Source organism: Heterocephalus glaber, unplaced genomic scaffold, assembly GCF_053883595.1.
Source record: "Heterocephalus glaber isolate CG9 unplaced genomic scaffold, H.glaber_assembly_v1.0 deba00001452, whole genome shotgun sequence".
Taxonomy (NCBI): Eukaryota; Metazoa; Chordata; class Mammalia; order Rodentia; family Bathyergidae; genus Heterocephalus; species Heterocephalus glaber.
The window spans coordinates 9,808,356-9,832,188 of record NW_028258302.1 but is presented as its reverse complement, the minus strand read 5'-3'; the positions used below and the strand labels follow the sequence as shown (position 1 = coordinate 9,832,188).

Below are 23,833 nucleotides of genomic sequence, written 5' to 3'. Positions count from 1 at the left end.
AACATCTGGTAAGTTCATTTGTTCAAGAGTTTGATTGAGTTCTAGTATTTCATTACTTATTTTTTGTCTAGTTGATCTATCTATTTGTGACAGTGGGATATTGAGGTCCCCCACTACTATTGTATTAGTGCTTATTTGATTTTTCATGTGTTAGTGTTTGTTTTATATAGTTGGATACACTAGTGTTTGGTGCATATATATTTATGATTGTCATCTCTTTCTGTTGGATTGTTCCCTTTACAAGGGTGTGGTATCCTTCTTTGTCTCTCTTAATCAGTGTTGGTTTGAAATCCACTTGATCTGCAAGGAGGATAGCTACTCCTGCTTTTTTCGGGTTCCTTTGTCATGGAGTATTGTTTTCCACCCTTTAACTTTCAGTCTATGAGTTTCTTTTTGACTTGTGTTTCTTGTATGCAGCATATTGTTGGATCTTGCTTCTTGACCCATTCTGCCAATCTATTTGATTGGTGAATTGAGACCATTAACATTGATGGTTATAACTGATACGTATTGACTTATCATTGCCATGACCTTTTCTTTTTGTTGGATTCTCCCCTTTTGCATTTAATTTCTTGTCATGCCCGATGGATTCATTCTGCTGGGCTCCTGGGATTGTGATCCTCATTGTCTGTTCCTAGGATATTGTCTAAAATGTTTTGGAGTGCTGGTTTGGTATTCATGAAGTTCCTAAGGTGCTCTTTGTCATAAAAGTATCTTATTTCTCCACCAATTTTGAAAGATAGTTTTGCAGGGTACATCAATCTGGGTTGGAGGCTGTTTTCCTTTAGGGCTTGAAATATGTCACTTGGTTTGTGTTGAGAAGTCTGCTGTGATTCTGATGGGCTTTCCTTTGTATGTGATTTGTTTCTTTTCTCTTAACTGGTTGTAGAATTTTGTTCTATTAGATTTCTGGAATCTTAACTATTATATGTCTATGTGTAGATTTTTTTTTTGATCAAGGCTAGTTGAAGTCCTATATGCCTCACTTATCTGTATGTCAAATTCTTTCCCCCTGCTTGTGACATTTTCTGGCATCAGTTCTATGCACAGTTTTTTATGTCCTGACTTACACTCTTGTTGAATGGGTGGTGGTGGTAATGAAAATCATTTGGTGGAGATTCCCTGATAGAGCTGAACAACAAAAATCAGAAAGATTGATCTCATAGCTATTTCAAAATTCATTTACTTCTTTCAACAACTCTAGGGAACAGAACTTCTGCTCTGTATTTTACAGATGAGGAAGCTGATGCTCTCTGAGGTTCACTGCTGTGCCCACTGTGACCTAGCGAGAAATCCCAAGAGCAGAGAGAAGAGTGTGGCCAGGTGACTACAGAGCCAGAGCCTGTTCCTCCCTACCCTATGGAGAACACAGTTCTGAGATATTTAGGGAATTGAAAAAAAGTCTTTAGCTACTGAGAAGACCTCGGTTACCCTTCAAAGTAGAAATGGTAAAGGCCACATTCTCTCACCACATGGCAATTAAAATAGAAATGAACACAAAATTTAAAACAGCAAGAACTAAATCCAAGTTCTTGGCTTGGAAAGATAAGACATTCTTAGCCAACTCTTGGGTAAAAACTGTTGTGAACTACTTAGAAAGTAAAGGTGATGGAAATATACATACCACAATTTATGGCATGAGGCCAAAACTGAATGTATTGCTGTAAACATGCTGTGTATTACACAGGGAAAACAACAAACCAAGCTCTCAATTCAAGAAGTTAGAACACGAAGAAAGCAATTTGGAAAAACAAAGGAGAGAAATTATGAAATAAAGGGAGAGGCTAATTAGAAAATAACAGCAACAAACTCTACCAAGGAAACTCCAAGTTTGATAAATTGAAGCAATGAAAATTAAAAATAAATAAGATACCCCACAAAACCTCTACAGCCAAGAAAAAAAGGGAACTATGAATACAGCATTCAGCATTATAAAGGCAGGGGCTATAGAACCACTAAAAGAAAGCATATTAAGTATCATCATAGTATATTACATAAATTATGTTTCTAAATTTATAAGAAATCACGGAATAAATGCTTTACTAAAAGGTAAATTATCAACACTGAAATTAAAGTAATATGCATGAATAGACCAGTAACCATGGAAGAAAACAAAAGTGAAACCACCCAAAAGGAGGCAGTAAAATAAGCAGGCAAATTTATTTGCAAATGACACTGCTTCTTACCTAGAAGCCAAGAATTAGTTGGCAACGTTAGCACTATTATGGAGGGTTCAATGACTTTATAAAACCAATACACCAAAAATGCCAGTCTTGGAATCTATTAGTAAAGACCAGTTAAAAAATACAATTCGGGGAGAGGAAAACCTATTTACAGTGGCAACAAAACCTATAACAAAAATATAGATGAAATATCTAGGAATAAAGTTAACAAAAAACAACTGCTTAAATAAAAATTATAGCATCTTCTCAGAGGTTACAAAAGATAAATAAATGCAGACACACATCACATTCCTGGAAAGAAGTGTTAATATAAGTATGTGAGTTTCCCCAGTGTGATCCATAAATTTTATGAAATTCCAGTCAAAAATTTGATGCAATTTTTTTAACTTGAGAAAATATTTCTAAATTTTATTTGGAGACAAAAGTAAGCAAGAATAGCTACTAAAAATTTCAAGAATAAAATCACCATGGGGATTGATAAGGCCATGTGTGTATTTAAAATTATTATAATATTAAACACTACTGTATTGTTACAATACCTAAATCTGATACAAGCATAAACAGACACTTGGAGGAGTTAGATAAAAAGTCTAGAAGAGACCTTTCATAAAAATTTAGTATATGTAAATATGGCATTTTGGGAAGTCTTCTAGGACAACTAATTAACTATAATTGGTTAGATTATCTGTATCAAATAATGAATCAAAAGAAATTTCAAAGGTGCTAAGGCAAAAAGAGCCAAAAAGAAAACACATTAAAAGGCAGTAAAAGTACACACAGAGGAATATGTATTTGATCAGCATAAAAGCAAAGGAGAAAATTATAAAAGAAAACATTGATAGATTTGGTACCATGGGAAATTTAAATTTCCTGACATTAAAACATATCCTGAAGTAAATTAAATGGCACACAATAAAGTGGAAGGGATTTTTATAGTGTATAATCTAGAAAAAAGTTGTTTACATATATATAAAATATATATTTTTATATAAGTATGGAGTTCCACTGAAGAAATACAAAAACAAATGTTAATAGAAAAACTGACACAAATTAACAAACAAAAGATGCACGGGCCAATAAGCACATTATAAAACGGTTAACACCTACCTAGTGATAAAAAAGGCAAATTAGAAAATGAGATCCCATTTTCACTTTTCAAACTGATGAAGCTTTTGGTTTTTTAATTACCTACTTTTGTGAGAATAAAGCATGCCCTCTTACTCACTGGTTGTGAACAAAGTAGCAAGATCTTTCTAGAGGCATTTGATAATCTCTATCAAAAGCCTTAATGACCCCTGCTGCCCAAGTGCAAATGCAAGGACCGGAGTTCGAATGCAAGGACCGGAGTTCGATCCCCGGTACCAAAACAAAGAACAAACAAAAAACAAAAGCCTTAATGATCTCCCATATCCTTTAACATAGCCATTCAGCTTCTAGATATTCTAAGGTAGTAGGGAGAGATGTGTATAATGATATCTGTATATTCATTGAATTACTATTCAGAAGAGTAACAAAGCAGAAACAATCCAAAGAGAGTCGAAAGAGAATTCATTACATAAATCTTAACTGTATGAGAGACTACTAAGCAGCATTTTAAAATGCTATTGTAAAGAAAAAATAATGGCAGAGAAAAGTTCACAGTGAATATTTCAATAAAATATGTATAGGTTTTTTTCAATAAAAATACATGAAAGATTAAGTCTAAATAGATACAGAGACTGGAAGAAAAAATACTACATCTCATCAGTGGTTCTTTCTGAGTGGTTTTTATTTAAGTTCTCTATAACAATTATTTTGTTTTGCCCTCAAATTTTCTACAATGAAAATGTAGCATACTTATAATTGGAAAATAAAGGTTGGATCTGAACATAAAACGCAGGAGCAGGCAACATGGTGTGTGGGGGGGTCCCCTGCTATGCATGAGTGCTCAGGAGCTGGCTGTTGTGATGTGGGGGCATCCCAAAGCATGACAACACAATGCTGTGAGGGCCAGGGTGCTCACAGGGCCTCACTCCTCAAAGGGGACCCGTGATGCTCCCAGACCAGCCCTCTCCCCACACCAGCCCGGCCCCAGGTACCTGTGTGGGAGCCGGAGAGGGAGCTGAGGAGCCGAGCGTGCTGGCTGTGACCGTCATGTACCTCCACCACATCATTGAGGGCTGTGTGGAAGAAGGCGAACTGGCCAAACACCACTGTGGAAGAGAAAGGGAAGGGAGACCTCAGTGTGAAAGATGTGTCAGGCCTGCTGAGGCGCTGAGGGACCAGGGGGCTATGGGACTATGGGCCTCGGGCCAGGAGGGCAGCCCAGGGGGAGCTGTTGGTCCACAGGCTAACTGCTTGCTGGCCTTCTCACTGGCAGATTAACACATTAGCTGGACTCCTGGGCACAGCGATGTGGGGATCTGGGAAGGTTGAGGGTCACCATCTCCACAGGGTTCAGACAGCATTGAGACCACACACAAGGACAGGTTGGTGGTGGTGCCACTAAATTAACCTTGTTCCTTTCCAGATTGCAGCTGCAGCAGCTACATGAGGCCATGAAAGGGCTTTGGTAACACCCCTCATTTTCCACATGACCTCAGGACCCCACATTCTCCCTTCCTTTTCCTTCAAAGACCCAGCTGATGAGGGCAGTCCCTGGATACAGGATCTTCCTCTGTAGTTAACAGGGATGAAGGTGAGGAGCAGCAGCCTGCCCCAATGAGCAACTGTCTACAGAGCAGGCAATATTGGCACTTCATTTCACCCAGGGGGAACATAACATGTACTAGGCACCTACTGGATGCCAGGTACCACACTTAGATGCACCATCTTCTTTTGACTTCTTTGACTTTTCCAGAGAGCATTCATACTTTGTAGTCCTGGAAACTAAGGCTCAGAAGTTGAGTTCCCCAGGGGTACTCAGCTAATTAGGGGAAGGGTCTAAAAGCGGGTTCCCAGTCAGATAAGGCCTAAGGGCTCTGCCATTTGATGGGTATTCAGATCACCAGCCCTGAATAGCAGGGCTTTCCTCAGCCCTCTTCTCTCTGCCAGTCACTGTGGAGGGGAGAGGGCCCTTCTGGGTCAGGGTGGGCACAGATTTCATTCATCTGGGTACCAGTCCCAGTTCATTCTGCCTACACCTGTCTCTCAGGTGGCTTGGCATACTGAGAGCAGGAGCCAGGGAAGACCCTGCTCTACAGCCTGACCCCTTTATTCAATCTAGGCTGTGCTGGGGATCCCATGGAGTTCTCGGTCTCCCTCTGGCCTGGCCATTTCTTTACCAACTCTGTATCCTGGCTTCTTGCCAGCCTCGCTGTGCCCTCCTCCTTCCCTCTCATCAGGAATGCTTTCTGCAGCCTGTTTCTGAGCATCAGATGCAGCTGTCCTTCCTGGGAGGCTGCTCTGCCCCATGCCACAATGGGAGTGGATAACTAGGAGGACCCTGAGAAGGAATCGCCTATTTGAAACGAGGGGGAAGAATCAGAAAACAAAACAAAACAAAAAAAACCCCATACCATAGTCCTTGGGCACAGTGACAAAATACAAGCAGGTCTGTCCGCTGGTGTAGTTCTGGGGGTAGCTGGGGGACAGGACCACTCCATCTGAACCGACATACTGTCCGCCACAGAGGGCTGAAAGAGAAGCCGCAGAGAGAGCCAGGTGATCTCATGGGGCTCTTGTCAACTGCCCATTCTCCCTTCTGCTCCCAGATGGAGCCTCTGGCCCTGGGGAGACTGCCCTGAGGCGGACATCCATGAGCAAGGAGAAGGGAAGTTGAGGACACTGTCCCTGCCCTGCATAAGGACATTCATCCCTGGCTTGGCCTGAAACCCACCTTGAGGTTATCAAGGGCCCACTTGGACACATGTCAGCCTTTGCTCCCTGTTAACGCTGGGCTCATTCCCTGAACGTACAGCCTTGGGACATACATCAAGAGGTCTTCTGGCCTACATGTGGGCCCAGAAATGGCCAGCTGCTTCATGGCTGGTGGTTTTATCTGAGTGGCTGGGGTCTCATGAACAGGAGGCCTAGGTTTCCTCTCTCAGACTAAATCACTGGGAGCCATGCAGCCCAGCCACCTCTTACTTCTATCTTTGGTGCCAATTTCCACAAGGAGTGGGCCTCTACACCTGCCTCTCTTGCTCACCTAGGGAAAGGAGCTACTGGACTTTTCCACATGGTGGTGGTGGTGGGGTGTTCCTGAACTCTGGGTGTTCCTGAACTCTGGCGGTTCCGAAGCGCTTTCCCACTCTTCTTGCTAGGACCCTATGGCTAACTCAAGCCCACACAGAGACATGGTCTGACTTTATCCAGCTGACCCTCAGTGACATCCCCAGGCCCAGATGCAAGCCCAGGCCCTCCTTCAACTCCCTTCTCCAGAGGTGTGCTCCCAGGGGTGGCACATCTGTGGCTTCTGTTGAAGACATGAGGAGTGATCTTAATAGGGACACTACATGATTGGAAGAGATGATATAGACAGGGACTGGCACACCTGATGAATTAGGAGCTGTTTCCATTCACAGCAAACCCAAGTTCACCTGGCCCTGCTTCCAGGAGTCATCTTTGAGGACCATATTCCATATTCCATTCCCTTTCCCCTTTGGCTCTGTATCCCTTGATCCTCAGCCCCCTGCCCCTTGCCAACCTGTGCAGACTGGTCGTGGGTTGTTCCATGCTGGCTTCCCATCGGGCCCCAGGATGCAGCTGAGGGTGGAGGAGCCCTCGACCTCATAGCCCCCGTGGCAGTAGTAGGTGACAGATGAGCCCAGCTTCAGGTCAGACCCCACACGTGTGCCGTTCTTGATGGAGCCAGGGTCAAAGCATGACTCCCGTGGGTTTTCTGGAAAAAGACACACACACACACACACACACACACACACACACACACACACAGAGCTCATTAGTGGCCTATTTCCATGAGAAGTCCACGGGGACTTCGGATTGCTGGTCCTATTCCCTTCAGATCTAGAAACTTTTCTAACCTTAGTTAGACATTCATGGCTGGATATCATATTGAAGCTTCTTCTCTTTTCCCCCACATTCTTGTTGTGACCTACAGAGGAAGGAATGAGAGCTAAATCCCCAGACCCTCCCTCATCTCCCTATTCTTGCCTCTAAGGGGAATAAATGTTGCTCTAATTGCCGGAAGCTGATGTCCCCAGTCCACATTATGGTGGTGGGCAGGGTCACTGACAAAAAGTCAGTGCTTGGGCAGAGCCCACTCCTTGGCTCATCTCTGACCCCATCCTCAGCTGGGAAGCAGGGTGACTGCTTTTGGAGACAGCTCTTTCTCTTCCTCTCCATCTTTGGCCTCCACATGCTGTTGGCCTCCATCTGTTCCACAGACCCAGTCACACCTACCCACTGTAGGCACCTTTGAGTACTGAGCACCAGTACCTAGTACTGGATTTCCCCTACCTCTTGCATAAATTGAAGTCTCCACTACACTTTCCAGGGCTTTGCATTAGGTATTGAGTGTTTGCCAGTTTATCAGAGCAGCAGTGCTTTTCTATTTGGGTACTGATCCTTACGTGTATTCCCAACTAGGCATAATGTGGATGTATCTAACAGTAATTTACTCTTACCGAAGTCTCTCTGCACAGGACAAGACAGTAGTTGATGCTGCCTGAGGACTGGGAGTGCTAGCCAGGTCCTTAATCTCTGAAGGATGCTACACCTTCCTTCACCAACAGCAGGAAATTTGGAGCAATTCCTGGTTTCTATCCATCACTACCCTTCCCCAGTCCTCCTATGTCCAAGATCACTGATGGTCAAGCTGACAAGCCCAGCTGGGCAGTGGCTGGACACAGCTGAGACCAGACGGTATCAGGGGTATGCTGCAGAATATCAGCCTCCCCTCCCTGTACTGTATGATGACTCCTATATGCTTCAAGGATACCATCTCTGAGCAAGGTTCTTCAACTTTGCCTTCTCTCAGGCAGAATCTGTTTTTCTTTCCCTTATTATAGCAAGTCTCACATTATCTTGGTAGTTAGGTAAGTGTATTTCTCTTCAGTGGGTTCTAAACTTCTGGAGGGCAGGGTCAATCACCTAGTCCTCTCGTAACCCCAGCAACTCGCACAGAACTTGGCACCAGTGCTGGCTGTATTTGGTACAAAACATAGGCTTAATAAATGGCTGTTGAATAGTTTGGCTGAACACTCCAGGGCTTGGAGAATGAACAATCACATCAATGTTTCCAACTACAGACTCTACTGTGTATTTACTCACATTTCAGAGGAAGACAAGTTTATTATATCAAGCATTATCACATTAATAATAATGATGAGGACAATGACAGTGATGATAGTCTCTTACGCAGGAATATCACCTTATAATTTCCAAGCACTTTTCAATTTGTTATCTCATTTGTGTCTCACAATACCCTCTGCAGCAGGCAGGGCCAGGTATCCTCATGTGCAGGACACAGATGAGGAATGTGGTAATCAGAGAAGGTAAATGCATTTTCCAAGCCATTCAGCTACTGAGAGATAGAATTAAGACCAAAATCAGGTCTTCAGTCTGCCAAACCAGAGCTCCGCTGTGAATGATAAAACTAAATGACTAAAACACCATAACAATGATAATAAATAAAACCCAAGTCCTCCAAGATGGAAAATTAAAAGAACCAGCTTTTCCTTGATTCTAATACATGAGGTCTATTTTCAAATTTTGTAATAGTAAATGTTGGAAACAACAACCCAGACATTGAGCCAGTAAGGAGTGGGTTAAAAGGTGTGGATGAGAGCCATCCACTGGAATACAAGTAGCCTGTAAAAAGGATAGCAATAAGTTTGAATACTGATGTGGAAAGATGCCCAAGATCTATTGGTGAGCACACACACACGCACACACACACACAATCAGACTACAGATCAGTACATATGATATGATCTTATTCACATGGAACAGCTACTAGCCATAGTCACTGGCTGCCTGTTTTTGTAAATAAAGTTTTATTTAAACACAGTTATGCTTATTTACATCTGGTCTCTGGCTTTTTAAGCATTGTGCCAGCAGAGATAAGCAGTGGCAACAGAGACCATCTTGAGCCAGATATTTACTGCCTGGCCATTTACAGAAAGAGTTTGCCAATCCCTGGCATAGAACTGACATTACTTTACATTTATACAAAATATCTGTAATGAGATAACAAACCATTCATAATGGAACCTTAGGAGATGGCAGTGTTACTAGGGGAATGTTATGTTTTATAGTGCATATTATATGCTTCTATATTATTTGGTTTTCCAACAAACACACATTACTTTTAAAATAGGCAAAATGAAGATAATTCCATTTTGAATTTATAGAAGAAGGCCTATGACAGTGATGGGGATGAGGAATCTTCATCACAGCTCCCAGGCCCAAAATGTTCTTCCAAGAGTTTCAAAGAGAACACAGATACTTTTCAGTATCCCTCTGATCAAAGTTTATTCACTGTGACCTTCCCTGAGCTATTTCAGATTTTCTTCATCCTTGCTTCAGGCTCTTCCCTCTGAAGCAACCATTTACTCCTACTCCTCTCCTGTACCTAGGGCTCCTACTCAACTTCAAGACCCTGTTTACACAGTCTCTGCTCAGCAAGTCCTTCACAAACTACCATTCTGAATGGGTGCTCTGGTTTTCTTTCTCATGGTAGCCTGTTTTTTCTCCTCTAACTTCTTATACTTCTCATGTCCGGTTGGTTGGCTTACTTTACTGTCTGCTTCTCTCACTCTCCTTTGAGTTATACTCAGGTAGAGACCTTGACCATTTAGCTCACCACTGCAAACCCAGTCTGTAGCACAGGGTATGCATAAAGTGGGAGCCCAGTAAGCATCACTGGGGGAGCTGATGGTCTTGCACACCTGCATGGACGTCCTAGCCTACCCTTGCATCGAAGGAGGCCACCACACATGCTGCAGGAAGAGAATAAAGGTTCTTCCGCCCACCCTTTCTACCAACATCACTGGCCAGGAGAAAGAAGCCTCTCTGGGATTCACCTTAGTGACTGGATCTGAAAGAGAGGATTCTCTCCTTTGCTCTTTGTTTCTTCCATTAAAGGGCAAAGCTCCCCAGGAGGATAGGTTCAGTAAGTTCCTCAGAGCAGTGGTCTAACAGAGACATACCTCTGGCATGACTGTATTCAAGACCATCTCCTAGGAGGTCAGCCCAGCCAGCTTCAGGGGGTGCCTGAACAGTCATCAAAACCCACCCTCTTTGCCTTAGAATTAGGTGGGCCTTCAGTGCCACATCTGCAGGAGAAAGATCTGCCAGACTGGTTGTTGCTAGGATGTGAACTCCATGGAGGGAGGAGGTTTGGTTCCCCACTCTGTTCTTAGCATTTGATTCAGTGTGGAGCACATGGCAAGCGCTCTGTTAATATCTACTGAATGAGCAAACAAATACAAATGCCTGATCTGCCTTTGCCCCCAGTGCCAAAGCCAAATCCTATGATGCTGCTCAGTGGACACTCGGATTAGGTCTCATCCTGCTGAGGACCTCTAGAGGACTTGGAACTGGGATAGAAACTGGAAAGTGATTCTGTGCTGAGAGTGTTGAAGCTGTACTTGTCTTAGAAGAATGAAGAAGCCAGGAAAATTTATTCTCAGAGAGGATAGTGCAGTAAATATCCAGGAGGCATTGGGGCAGAGACAAGTGCTGAATGGGAGATGACCTTATCTATTTCTGACTCTCTATCCTGACTCTGCCCCTTGGGAGTTTACACCTCCTGCCTGTGGGCTCCTGTTTCTAAAAATATTTTGCCTTTTCGTGTTACATTTGAGTGAGTTTTTGTTATATGCACTGTTAAAATATAGAACCCTTTTTAGTTTAAATTGGGCTGGTTGTTAGTCATTTTCTAAGCCTCCTTTCTGGCTCAGGTTGTTTTGAGTGGGCTTTTGTTTCTTACATTCTTATAATTACTCCCCCCTTGCTTTAGTTGATCTGAGTGGGTATTTTAAAACTAAAATATTATCTTAGATTAGAGCAAAGTGCTGCTGCCTCTCACTAGGGAAGTTGGAAGGATGCAGGAAGGGATCCTGGGCTTTCTGCCCCAGGCCAGACTGGTTTCCATGGTGCTCAGCCAGCTGACTCCAGCAACATCTTTCTACATGGGGTTTTTGTGAACTCTTCTCACCCCTCAAAGCAGAACTCCCGAAGCTATAGCTCCCAGGAGACCCATCTCAGTATTAGCAGAACCTTGCATTTCTCTAAAAGTCAGGGAGACAAAGATGGCTCCTGGATGGAGGAGGTCGGCTCTTCTCCTCTTGAGGATGTCAACCTGCCTAGTATGCAAGTCGCGTTGGGCCATGCCTTCATCTGCAGTGCTCAGTGGACCTGCAGGGGCAGTGTCTGAATTCTTAGCCAGGGACCGGCAAAGTATACAAGACATACACATACACACCACAAATACTGTCTGCTCTAATACCCCACACTCATATGTATACATGTACAAAACATTATGCTTACACTTCATGTCATCAGTAAGCAGAAAGGAGAATGTACTGTTTCACTGGGCTAGCTCCAGGAGGAGGTATCCATATCCTTCTCCCTTCCAAATAAGGGCACAGAAAAATGTCTTTGGGATGGAACAGAGTAGATCAGAGTATGTGCCCAGGACCAAGGCTGGGTCTATATACTGTTCCTCTATATGGATAAAGAAGTTGATGCTCAAGGAAGTTAGGCAAGTTTAGGCAGCAGTGTAACAAGTGATAGAGACCATTCCTGTGAGATACTGAGCTCGAGAGAATATCATCAAGGCTGTGGAGTCTGACAGCAAAGTAACCCATTTCAGGAATCCAGAGATCCTGGTTAGAGAGAAAGAAAGCATAGAGAATGCAGAGGTCCTTGGGTTCCATCAAATGGGCTATCAGACCAGAGGCCCAGGGAGACAGCAGAAGGTGGTTAACATTGGGGTGTGCAGCCTGGGAAAGCAGGCAGGTATCTCAAAGTTCTCACCAGGCTCCACCTGATAGCACACACACATCTCTCCTGGTACTTGCGCTACAGATCTTAATTAAGTGGTGGAGGTTGCACTTCTCTCCCTATCCTGTCTCCTCAGTCATCAGCTGTCCTTCTACTATGTGGCTGGCTCAGATGCCAGCTGGGTTGTATTTTGGACTTGTGGGATCCCTCCAGGTATCATTTCGGACTCACCACTGAAGGTGGAAGGCGCTTCATGGGGGAGACAACTTGGAGGTATGGTTCTCAGTCCTTGAATTTCTGCAGAGATCTGGAGAAGAGGAGGCCACAGCCAGGTGACCACAAACAAGGTGACTGAGGAGGAAGCTGAAGGGCTTTCTTCTGAGCAGCTAATTATCCCCAAGGAATGTGAGATAAAGTCAGTTTATAAGGATAAGACTAACAATGATGACATTTTGGTGAAATTTTGGGATCTCCACCAAGAAGAACCCAGGTGGGACAAGTTAGAAGCAGCTCTAGCTGTTACTAATGCTTGGCTTGGGTTCAAGGATAGCACTTGTCATGGCTCCAAGAATCATGTTTCTGCAAATTTTTCTGGCTGCCCTCAGCCATTTGGGTGTGGGATTTATCAAGGGAAGAGTTTGGCAAGGATTATACCATGGAAGGATCAGAGAGGCAGGGAAATTGAGGGTACTTAAGAGAATATGAATAAAAAAGAATAATAAAAAATGGTCAGGATACCTAAGCAGGGAGTTGGTGGTGGGTGGAGCAATGGAGCTCCCACACTGGGACTAAGCTGTGTCTTTGGTTAGAATTCTGCAGTGTCTATGTCTTGATATCTGCATGTGGAGAAGGGTTGGGGACAGGAAGTTGACTGCAGGACTGAACGGAAGAAAGGACGGCGAAGTATTCATTCTCCAGGTCAGCCCCTTGAGGCAAGAAGATAACAAGAAAAACAGTTTCTACTTTGTGTACCTTATATCTTCTAGAACTGTACTTGACAAATAGCAGACCACTAATGACTACGAAGAGTTCAATGAGTTCATGGATATAAAATACCCAGGATGGTGGCAGTTGATACACACAGAGTTAGCTATTATCATAATTAGGGTTATTTGCGCAATTGTGTGAGATAGTCTCAAGCGTTGCCAGGAATATTTAATTAGGTAACATTTTAAAAAGTGGCCAAGGCCCTACATTAGGCAAGTGGGAAACATGAGCCAGAAAATTTTTAATTTTAACTGGGAGTGTGACCCCATTTGTATACACAGGCTGATGAGAAGTGAGTGAACTTTTGCAGTAATAATAACAAAATCCATCATCTCTAGAGTATCTGTAGAGTGTTTAAGTATATTTTGAGCATTACACTAATACATATATCGCTATATCTCTACATCATATATAGGTACAAAGTATCTTTTGTTCTTAACCTTCTGCAACATAATTTTTATTACCCCCATTTTTATAGATGATGTTTCAGGAGATAATAACTTGCCAAGCTCACAAATCAAGCAAGAAATGGAGCTAGGATTTGGATAATGGGGTCTGGGATAATTAAGGAAGAAGAAAAGGTCAAAAAGAGAATAATGGAGTAGAATAAAGTGGAGTGCCCAAGAGCCTGGAACTCTCTCACTGCTATTAATAACATTTGAAGATTACAGAATGTTTGACATGTGCCACGCACCATACCAAGGACTTCAGTGCATGGACTCATTGATCTTTACAGCGTTTTAGGAGGCAGGAATTTTCCTACTATTGCTTCACAAATGAAGACATGGAATTTTTGAGAGGTTAAAGAATTTGTACATGGTCACACAATTGTTAAGTAGTACACATGAGCTTTCAATTCAGTTAATCTAACAGTCTTTGATCTTGGCCAGGCAAGGACCATAGCCTGTTTTTGTAAGCAAATTTTGTCACATGACCACATCTATGCCTTTACATTTTGTTTAGGGCTGCTTGAGCTCTACGATGGCAGAGCTGAATAGTTGTGATATGTAAACCTAAAATGTTTACTATTTTTAAGAAAAAATTGTTGGCTCCTGCTTTTGATCCCTCCATGACAGTATTCTGCCTGCCTGAATTTATTCAGAGGTGCAACAGGAGAAAGTGAATGGGATGGCTGGAAGGATAAAGAAATATGATTGGGGGTGGGCATGTAGCTCAATGGTAGATTACCTGCTTAGTATGTGCAAGGCCCTGGGTTTGATCTCCAACACTGCAAAATAAATAAATAGGAAAAAAAAAAAAGAAAAAATGTGATGAGGAAGTATCAGAAAATGATCAGCCTATGACAAAAAGGAGGAGTATATGGTCTGAGTGTTCTTGGGACAGGGGTCCAAGCACTGTGATCCTAGGATTGGACAGGCTGTCCATATGGGTGGATGTGGTTTGGAGATGGCTTAAATGTGTCTTTCAAACATTGATGAGATAGAAACTTGGTCTTGTGTGGTGATGTTGAGGTTGAGGAACCTTTAAGAGGAGGGGTCTAGTGGAAGATGGTTAGGTCATGAGAGCCCCGCCCTCAGAAGGGATTAACATAGTTCTGGTGTGACCCTAGTTATAGTAGGTTGTCATAAAAAGGGTGAACCTGCCTTCCAAATCTTTCTGGGCTCCTGTCTTGCTGTGTGATCTCTTCTACATGGGGCCCTGACACTGTGATGCCATTCACTGTGAGACCCTCACCAGAAGCCACACAGATGGGGTGACATGATCTTGGAACTTCAGGCCCCTAAATTGTGAGCTAAACAAACCTTTTTAATTTATAATGTACCCAGCCTTGGGTATTTGTTACAGTAACAGAAAGTGGACTAAGACAGGATCATTGAAGTTACCCAGGATGGTGAGAGGATTTGGGGTAGAGAAGATTGAGACTCATTCCAGAGTCCTCACTAAGGCAAGGGAGTGACCAGGAAGATATTAGCTGACAGCAACAGAATGAGGTTATGAGACTGAGGTAGAGCTAGGAATGACCTTCACAGAAAAAGGGGAGAAGAGGAGCACAATTTGGAAATAGAAGTGAAGTACAGAGAGAATGCTGTCCCCCTTCTCTCCAAACCCTGGGACATTTGAGTGCAGAAGACTAAGCCACCTGCATGCCTGCAGGGGAAGCAGGTACTCTGAAGGTGCAGCTGTGCCAGGGTTGGCACAGACTCCCTCTGGGCCAGTCCCAGGCACTCCTCTCTGCCCTACACTGTGCCTTTTCTGCCAGCCTGGCTGGCCCTGACCTTGGAAACTTGTGGCACTAGTCCCTTACCTGTGTAGTCAATCATGAAGCCAGCATTGCTCACAGATGCATCACTTCGGAAGGCAAGGAAGAGGCTGTTGCTGCTGCTTTCGATGCGTCCTGGGAGCTGGGAGCCATAGAAGCTTCCTATGAGGGGGCTGAGAGAGTCCCGTCCATCGTAGATATGGAGAAAGTCATAGCCAGGCTCCAAGTTAAAGCTAGAGAACAAAAACATCCCACCCCACCCCACTAAGGTCAAACAAAGGCTCATGCTGGAGCCTTAGGTTTAACCCAAGGATGGGGCCTCCCAGAGAGCAAGCCCGCCTATCAACCCCTGAAGGCTGGATGGGGGGTGGAGTGGGGAGGTGGATAAAGCTCTTCTTGTAGGATGAGGAGGTGGAGAAATCAGGCTCAGGGGAGGCAGATTCCAGAGTCAATGTCCAAAAACTGGCAGCTGAGAACCTAATTTTCTCCTTCCACAGCAGGGAAAATGAGTTGTCAACTCTAGGGACTGAAGGGCCGGCTGAGGCAGGTCCAGAACTAAAGTTTCTTACCTGATGTCAGTGCTCTTGATGTCATGCTATTCTTCACCTCCTATCTAAGAGGAAGGAGCTGCTGAGGGGGCCATTCCCAGGCAGGAAGAGGCCGGTTACTATTAAGGCCCTTAACTTCACTCCTCATCCCAAGCCAGCTCCCCAGTTCTTCTCAGGATTTGCTGCCACCCTACTCCCAGCACCCAAACAAGAGGTAGCTCTCTCTTAGCTGCCCTGACTCTGATAAGGGGAAACTTCATTTAAAAAAACTCTCTTAGTTTAGCAAATTGAGTATTAGAGTTCACGAATGTGACTTATCCCACACTGGAATGGCTATAGTGAAAATGATCGAAAAAGGCCATGTATTGACAAGAAATGGAGCCCCAGGGCCCTCATGTCCTGCTGGTGGGCTTGTGGCCTGGTTTTCCCACTTGGGCTATGGTTTCCACTAACTCTGAACATAGGTCTGCTCTCTGAGGCAGTGATTTCACTTTTAAGCCTAGATCTGACAACATCAATTAATAGCAATCAAGTGTGAAAAAATGAAAAGAACAGAAAAGTAAATGAATTTTCAGGAAACAGATTTTGATGCAAATTCATCCATTCCCAGCCATGAGCTGGATATTCAGATATTCTATTGGCTGGATTGAGAATGAAATAGCCCTTCTACCCTTTAGCTAAGATATATGCTAGAGACAGAGGGCCACACATCTTTAGCACAAAGGGCATAAGGCCAGTAAGGAGACAGGGTGAGGGGCTGGGAGGCAGCTGTGCCACCCCCTCCCCTGGCACCCTGTCACACTTGTGTCAGCTGCAGGGTCACCCTGCCACTGCTGGGAGATGTGATCTTCTTGTCCTGCAATTCAGTTTGTACCTACCTCTGGGGAAGGGTAGCACAGTGAGTCTGTCTTGGTTGCAAATTATAGCACAGTTCACTTCTTAACTAACTGGTGTCTTTCTGTCCTTACTTTTCTTTCAATCATTAAAATTTATCTGAACACTCTCAATTGCCAAACACTGTCCCAGGTGCCTGGTGGGAGGGACATATCAGACATGACTCCTCCCTTCCAGAAGCTGGTGGTGCTGTAGGAAAAGATGGACATATAGACAACAGAGTGGATAATAAAATCCACAAAAGGCAGAGTGGGAGCACGCACATCTTTGGGGAGGGCAATAATCCTGACCTCCTTTCATGGAGGTCAACCCCAAGCTGGTCTCAGGAGATGACAAGACTCTCAATGGTTGGATAAGGAGAGAAAGTTACTGCGAAGACAGAAGTACAGGCAAGGTCACTAGGGCATGAAAGAGTCTATGAGACCCTGGAAGGTGCCAGGATTCAATTTGACTGGATCTCAGGGCACAAGTCCGGGTAGGAGCCTGCCCGGGAGGTGGGCAAGGGCTGGGTCCTTTAAAGTGAAACTCAAAAGTTCAGAGTTATATATAGGCAAGAGAGTCATTAAAGGATTTTTAAAAAGGGAACTATTTGTTTGTTTTTTGTTTTTGTTTTTGTTTTAGTACCGGGGATGGACTTCGGACCTTGCTCTTACAAGGCAGGCACCAGAACCAGTGAGCTAAATCCCCGGCTCTTATTTGTTTTTAAGTAGACATGTATATCAAGACCCAGAACATTCTCATCACCTCAGACAGTTCCCATCCATCTTCCCCTGCCTCAGAAGCCACTACTGATCAGCTCTCCTTCCCATAGATTAGCTTTGCTGATCCTAAAACTTCACACAAGTTGAACCACATATTATGTATTTCATGTGTCTGGCTTCTTTCACTCAGCAGTGTATTTTGGGGACTCATCCACGCTATTGCATGTATCAGTAGCTCATTCTTTCTAACTGCTGAGTACTGTCATTATAGGGTGTTAAAATGGAAAACGTGGTGGTTATTTCTGCACATTTGAGTGACAAGATCCTTCTGACAGTTGGATAAAGAAGAGACTGGCGTGGAAAGCAACAAGGGGCAGAGGAAGTAGTTAGAAGATGGCAGCAGTCACTTGAATGGGAAAGGATAAATGCTCAAACCAAGACAGGAGATGGGATGATGGAGAAGGGGGAAATATATGAAAAAGTTCAGGCAGTAGATGTGGGCACCTTGGGTGCTCCCGGAAGAAGTAGTGAAGGGCCAAGGAAACAGTGCCACTACTAGGTGTTCCAGACGGAGCTTGTCTCAGGGAGAAGTCACAGGCTTGGTTTCGTGCATGCTTCATTTGCAGTGCATGAGACACCAGATGGAGATGGCCAACACTGGGATATGGGGGCCAACACTGGGATATGGGAGCCTACAGCTCAGAAGGAAGTCAGGGCAGGTGGTGGAGGGGAGTCCTGCACCTTCCCCAGCAAGCTGCAGCCACTGTGGTGAGCTGGTTCTGGAAGGAGGCAGAGGTAAGGAAGAGGGAATTGTGGCAAAGTGTGGCAGAGAAATAGGGGCAAGAAAGGTAGTCAGGAAACCACAGAAGAGGCTAGAGAAGCAGTGGAGAGGAACTCACAAAGCCAAGGGGAAAGCAACATAGGGATGGTGGGAACAGTCAAGAGGTGGGACAGGATGAGACTTGGGAAATTCCATCTGGCTTGGCAAGCAGGAATTGATTGATGCCTTTTATCAGAGGAGTTTTTGGTGGAACCAGGGGAAGTGGCTCAGTGTCAGATAAGGAGGAGGGAGAGGGAAGCAGAGGCAGCCTTTTGAAGGCTTGCCTGGGAATGGGCTGCAAGAGAGAGGCAGGAGCTAGGAGGGGAGGACATGGGGGCCTGAGCCTGGGCACATGCCGGGGAGCAGGATGGATGGAGTCAGGGGGAACAGAGGGGAAAATACAGGAGGGAAGGACTAAGGGATCCTTCCAGGGCCTACTTTCTGAATCTCAGGCGCTTCAGAGGTAAAAAAGAAATAATGATGGCTACTGCATAAATTATCACAAGGATCCAGGGTGATGGTACTTGCTGTAATCTTAGTACTTGGGAGGCTGAAGCAAGGACATAGTGAGTTTGAGGCCAGCTAAGACTCTGTCTCAAAATAAAATAAAAAAGAGCTAGGGGTATAGCTCAGTGCTGAAGCACTTGCTGAGCATGTACAGGCCCTGAGTTTTGTCCCCTGCTCCAAAACACACACACACACACACACACACATACACACACACATAAATTATTATAAGGATTGCATAAGATAATGTGTTTGTGAAACCAGTCAGCATAGAGCTTGACACAGAGGGGGTGTTAATAAATGCTAGTCTCTCCCTCTCTGTCTCCCTGTCTCTGTCTCTCTCTCTCTAATTTGCCTCTCTTGGAACTGAGAGCTCTCCCTATGGGCCATGCATACTCACCTGGGGACCCAGGTCCTCAAGCCCCTAGCTGCTCTGAACCCTTGTGTCCCACCCCTGGGGAAAGGTACATACATGTTAAATACCAACGCGATGACGTAGTCTGGTGAGACGGTCACTTTCCAGTCGCACTCCTTGCCTGGTGGATAGGGCTCTGGGTAATTCGGTGACAGGATGACTCCTGATGGTCCAGTCAGGTCTCCTCCGCAGGGAGCTGAGGAGAAAGGAGCTGAGGGCAAGTCTGTCTCCTTCACCCTGGCCAGGGAGGCAGGGTAGGAGAGGGTTGAGGCGCATGGGCCCAAGTTAAAACCTGGCTCTAGGACTCAGCGTGGGATGATGGAATTTGACTTGGGAGTGATGGGAAAGTAGATCGTGGTAGCATAACATGAATGTTCCAGATACCACTGAATTGTTCACTTTAAAATGGGTGATTTTTAGGCTGTGTGCATTTCAACTCAATAAATTATTATTATTTTTTTTTATAATGTCTGGCTCTGCCACTACCTGGTATCTTCTTTGTGGGGTGGCTGGCAGGATTATTAGACAGTTCTGTTGAAGCACTGGCTGATTAATATGGTGCCACTGCTACGTTTCAAACAGCTGAAATACATGGTATCCTCTGCTGCCTTGCATCCAGATTCCAGGCAGGCTCTGTGGAGGTTTACTGCAAGTTCCATGCACTCAGTGTCAGGAGGAGTGGAAAGCATGATTGGCTTGCCTGCCAAGCGTGGCCAGCCTTGCCTGCTGCCAGTGCTCTTGGCATCTGCTGGGGTGGCAGAAAGACACCTTCCAGCTTTCCCAGAGGCCTGTCGAGGAGGGACTGTGCACAATTAGCTGGAAGGAGGTGCTAGAATCCCTGAGATCACCGAGTTCTTGTTCCCCTGAGATGACAGGCCTCTCCAGCAGGTGGGGAGAGCAAGGTAAGTGGTACCTCTGTTCATGAACTTAATTTGTCCCATGATTCTGGAAAAAAGATGGCCACACTTGTGTTCATTGGGAAAGATGGCTGTATTTGTCACCCGATGCAGAGATTGCAAACAAAAACAAAATTTTGCCAAACGCTTCAAATTGGTTCAATTTGCGAACCAAATTGCCAACAAAAGCGTTCATGAACTGTGAACCGAGGTACCGCTGTAATTCTCTTATTCATGTCTCATTAACAACCCAGCCAGCTGTGGATTATTCTGGATTATAATGGAGGAAACTGAGGCCCAGACAGGTGAAGTAGTCTTTCCAGTCACTCAAGCCCACACTGTCTGCCTCCCCAAGTCTATTCTCTGCTTGTTCTGAGTGAGTGTAGCACTCACTGGCCTGTGTGGTGGGGGGTTGTGGGTGCAGAAGAGCGCCCCCTGCAGGTCAGGAGGAGAGGCTCGGGTGTGGAGCTCCAGGACAGTACCTGGACCTCACACTCTTCACCGCCGAGTCCTCAAGAGAGGCAAGGATTAGGTAGAGGGACAGACTGAGTGAGGCCTGTGTGGTCAGGACCATAAGCAGGGCTGCCATGTCCAGTTAGGCCATCCTGCTCCAGCCAGCCCAGAGACAAGGTCTGGCGTAGACAAGGAGGGAAGAAAACCTGATGTTACCCATCAGAAGGGCCAGCTGCCTGCGAGGCTTTCCCCAGGAGCGCCATGCTGCCTCCATTGCCAGCTTAGGGGCTTCTTCCCTCAAGTTTGTGGTGGACAGACAGGGTGAATCTGGCTGTTACTCTTCTGCTACGCCCAAAGCTCTCTCAGTTTGCCAGCTTCTAGGCCTCTGTTCCGGCATAGCTCTCCTGCAGATGGTCTCTGGCCTCAGATATCCAGGCACCTGCTTCCTACTTGGGCCCCTGAACAAGCTCTGTTGCCCTGTGCCAGCTATGCCTGAGGCCCAGGAGGGGCTCCTGGGCTGCCTCGGGGACTGATGCAGCAGGTAGAAACATGATGTCCAACTGGGAGTAAGCACCAGCCCCTAATCATTTCAGACAGCTGGGAAGTGGGGAGGCTGCACTGATGGGCATGAGTTGTAAAAAGGGCATCGCTTAGAGTCCTGGGTTCAAATTCTGACAATGCCACTCACTAGCAGTGTGAGTTGGGTGAGCTCTCCCCTCACCCACTGGGAGCCTCCACTTCCCCATCTCTAAAATGAAAGGAGAATGATAATGATAATGACTTCTAACCTACACAGTGGTTACTAGGAACCAGGGAAGGCTCTGAGTGCATTCTAGCATTATCTTATTTAACCCTCAAAACAACCCAATGAGATAGGCACTTCTTATTTCCTTATTTTACGGGTAAGTAAACTAAGGCACAGAGAGGTTAAGTAGTTTGTGTGTATAAGGCCACACAACTCGTCACTGTGAAGCCAGATTTGAATCCAACTAGTCAGAATCTAGAACCTGAGCTCTAAGCTCACATGGTGATTTCAATTGCCATCATGTCTAGCTCAGTGCCTCTTGTATGTATTGATGCTCAGCAAGTATTTATTTCTTTGCTTCCCTCCTGTAATGAAGGGCCACCAAGGCCAGCTAGACCACATAAGGCAGATTGCCAAGGAGTTGGAAATTAGGGGCTTGTTGCTCAAATTTCCAGGCTGTTTGTGAGAAGAACAGAGGCATTCACTCTGCTGTCTGAGGAACACTTCCCACTGCAGAGTAGAGGAAAGAGCAATGGAAGCTGATGAACCTCACTGCTCTGCCTACTGCCTGGTACAGCCCTCATCAGCTGCACAAGGGGCAGCCCCTTTCTCCCTGCCCCATCCCGTCTCAGGACCTGCTTTTCTGCAGAACAAGTCTCAGGAACCACAGCCTCATAGAACGGAGAGTTTGGAAGGGATCTCAGGCCACTGAGTCTCTCCTAGGCCTCATGAGAATTCCCTTGAGCAGCAGGAATTCTAACTCAGGGAAAGGGACTGAGCCCATAGATTTATAACAGGAAACAGAGGCAGGCAAGAAGGAAAGAGGGGTGGAGGGAAGTTTGTATTTCCTGAGATTAGGGTCAGGTGTGTCATGGCTGCATGATTCCATAAGGTAAGTATGTTTACCCTCACAATGAGGAAATCAAGGCTCAGAGAGCTGACACCATTTTCCCAAGGCCATCAAGCTAGTAAATGGCAGAGCCAAACACTAAACCTGGATCTGTCTACTTCCATATCCCACACTCTTTCCTACCAGTTTGTAGTTAAGAACTAAGCTGGTTCTGGAACCCAGGTCTCTACCTCCTGTTCCCATACTTTCACCATGCCTGTGTCTCATGCACCCAGGTGGCCCTTATTCCCACTAAGGAACAGGACTCAATGTCTTGCATCCAGTGCCAGGTCTCAGAGCCATGACCTACAAAGCCCAGTCCTCAGTCACTGGGACAGCCCTCCTGTAGAGCCAGCATGGAGAGGAGCAGGACAGTTCCAAGGGGGAGCTTTCGGGGAGGTCTCAGAAGACCCTTACAGCCATCTCCAGCAGGGATGCAGCATGGGAGGTAGGAAAATGTGAGGCTTTTGCTCAGATTGACGTGGGTGTGAATCTTGGCTCTGGCATACTCTAGCTCTGCCATTTGGGGCAAGTTATCCAAATTTGTGTTTCAGCTTCTGCAACTGTAAATGAGAGAATAGTGCTAATCTCAGAGCACTGAAGGGAAAGTTAAACTAGGTTATCTGAGTAAACATCTGGTATGTGGTTGGCACACAGTAAAGACTCAGTGGCTACTGGGTCTCCTCTCCCCCCAGGACCCATCGCTGGTGCGGAGATAAAGGCATTCATCATTTTCCCTGCAAACAAGAGCAGAGGGAAGTGAGCACCTGGGATGTTTCTATTTTTCTTTCCTGTCTTCCTCTCTCCTCCAGTTCCTCACTTTTCCCCATCTAAGCAGCTAGGGGGCAGAATTATTCAGGCTCAGTTCCCCATAAGCTACATGACGTGGACAAGTCTGTTTCTTCATTTGTGAAATGGGGAGGTTTTAAGACCTAGGGCAATCTTACAAACCCAAAGTGAGGTAACTAGTAATCTCCTTGAGAAGAGGGGGAAAAAGTGTCTTTCCTTTGCTCCTGAGCATATAGGCGCCCTTCTAGTGCTTCACATAGTAGAACCTTCGGACCATGCTACCCAAGGGGACCCACTGTCCCTTTTCCAAGCTAGACAGCTGGGGCTGGAGAGAAGACCTTCCTGGTATGAAATCTTTAACAGAATTTTAACAAGAATCTGTAATGAGTGTGTGTGTGTGTGTGTGTGTGTGTGTGTAGAGTGTGTGAGTGTTGTACACATGAGTGCAAAGCAGGGTAATGTTGGGTTTCCTTGTACTTCCAGCTGTTCCAATCTCCTGGCCCCTGGCTCAAGACACAGCTGCCCTTGCACAGAGGGGCCTGGGGCACACAGCCATGAGGCCGGGGGCGAAGAACACTGCAGCTGCTCTGTACCTATGCACGTTGGTGGACTGGGCTGCCAGAAGAATCTGTTTTCAATCTTCACACAGCTGATCTCGGCGCTTCCCTGCAGTGCATAGCCAGGATCACACTGGAATACCGTGGAGTCACCGGCTTCCCAACTGTTGCCACTCCGGCTCCCATTCTGCGGGACCCCAGGGTCATTGCAGGATGTTGCTGTGGACACTGGGACAAGAAAACAAGAGGGAGGGAGGCTGCCTTGGTGTCTGCCAGTCAGCCAGGCTCCCAGTGCATCACCCGTGCTGACCACTATCTCCAGTGCCACTGCCATGAC

At 45.5% G+C, this 23,833-nt stretch overlaps 1 protein-coding gene across 7 annotated transcripts in view; it reads right to left on the bottom strand.

Annotated features, from left to right (window-relative positions):
• Csmd2 (CUB and Sushi multiple domains 2) overlaps nucleotides 1–23,833 on the bottom strand; it is a 582,265-nt gene that overhangs the window by 114,280 nt on the left and 444,152 nt on the right. For all 7 annotated transcript variants that reach the window (XM_087215348.1, XM_087215347.1, XM_087215349.1 and 4 more), the window contains 6 exons: nucleotides 23,533–23,724; nucleotides 19,225–19,363; nucleotides 15,328–15,515; nucleotides 6,811–7,005; nucleotides 5,681–5,797; nucleotides 4,262–4,375 (listed from right to left, as the gene is read on the bottom strand). In XM_087215348.1, coding sequence (XP_087071474.1) covers nucleotides 4,262–4,375; nucleotides 5,681–5,797; nucleotides 6,811–7,005; nucleotides 15,328–15,515; nucleotides 19,225–19,363; nucleotides 23,533–23,724 — 945 coding nt within the window. The remainder of the gene's footprint in view (nucleotides 1–4,261; nucleotides 4,376–5,680; nucleotides 5,798–6,810; nucleotides 7,006–15,327; nucleotides 15,516–19,224; nucleotides 19,364–23,532; nucleotides 23,725–23,833) is intronic.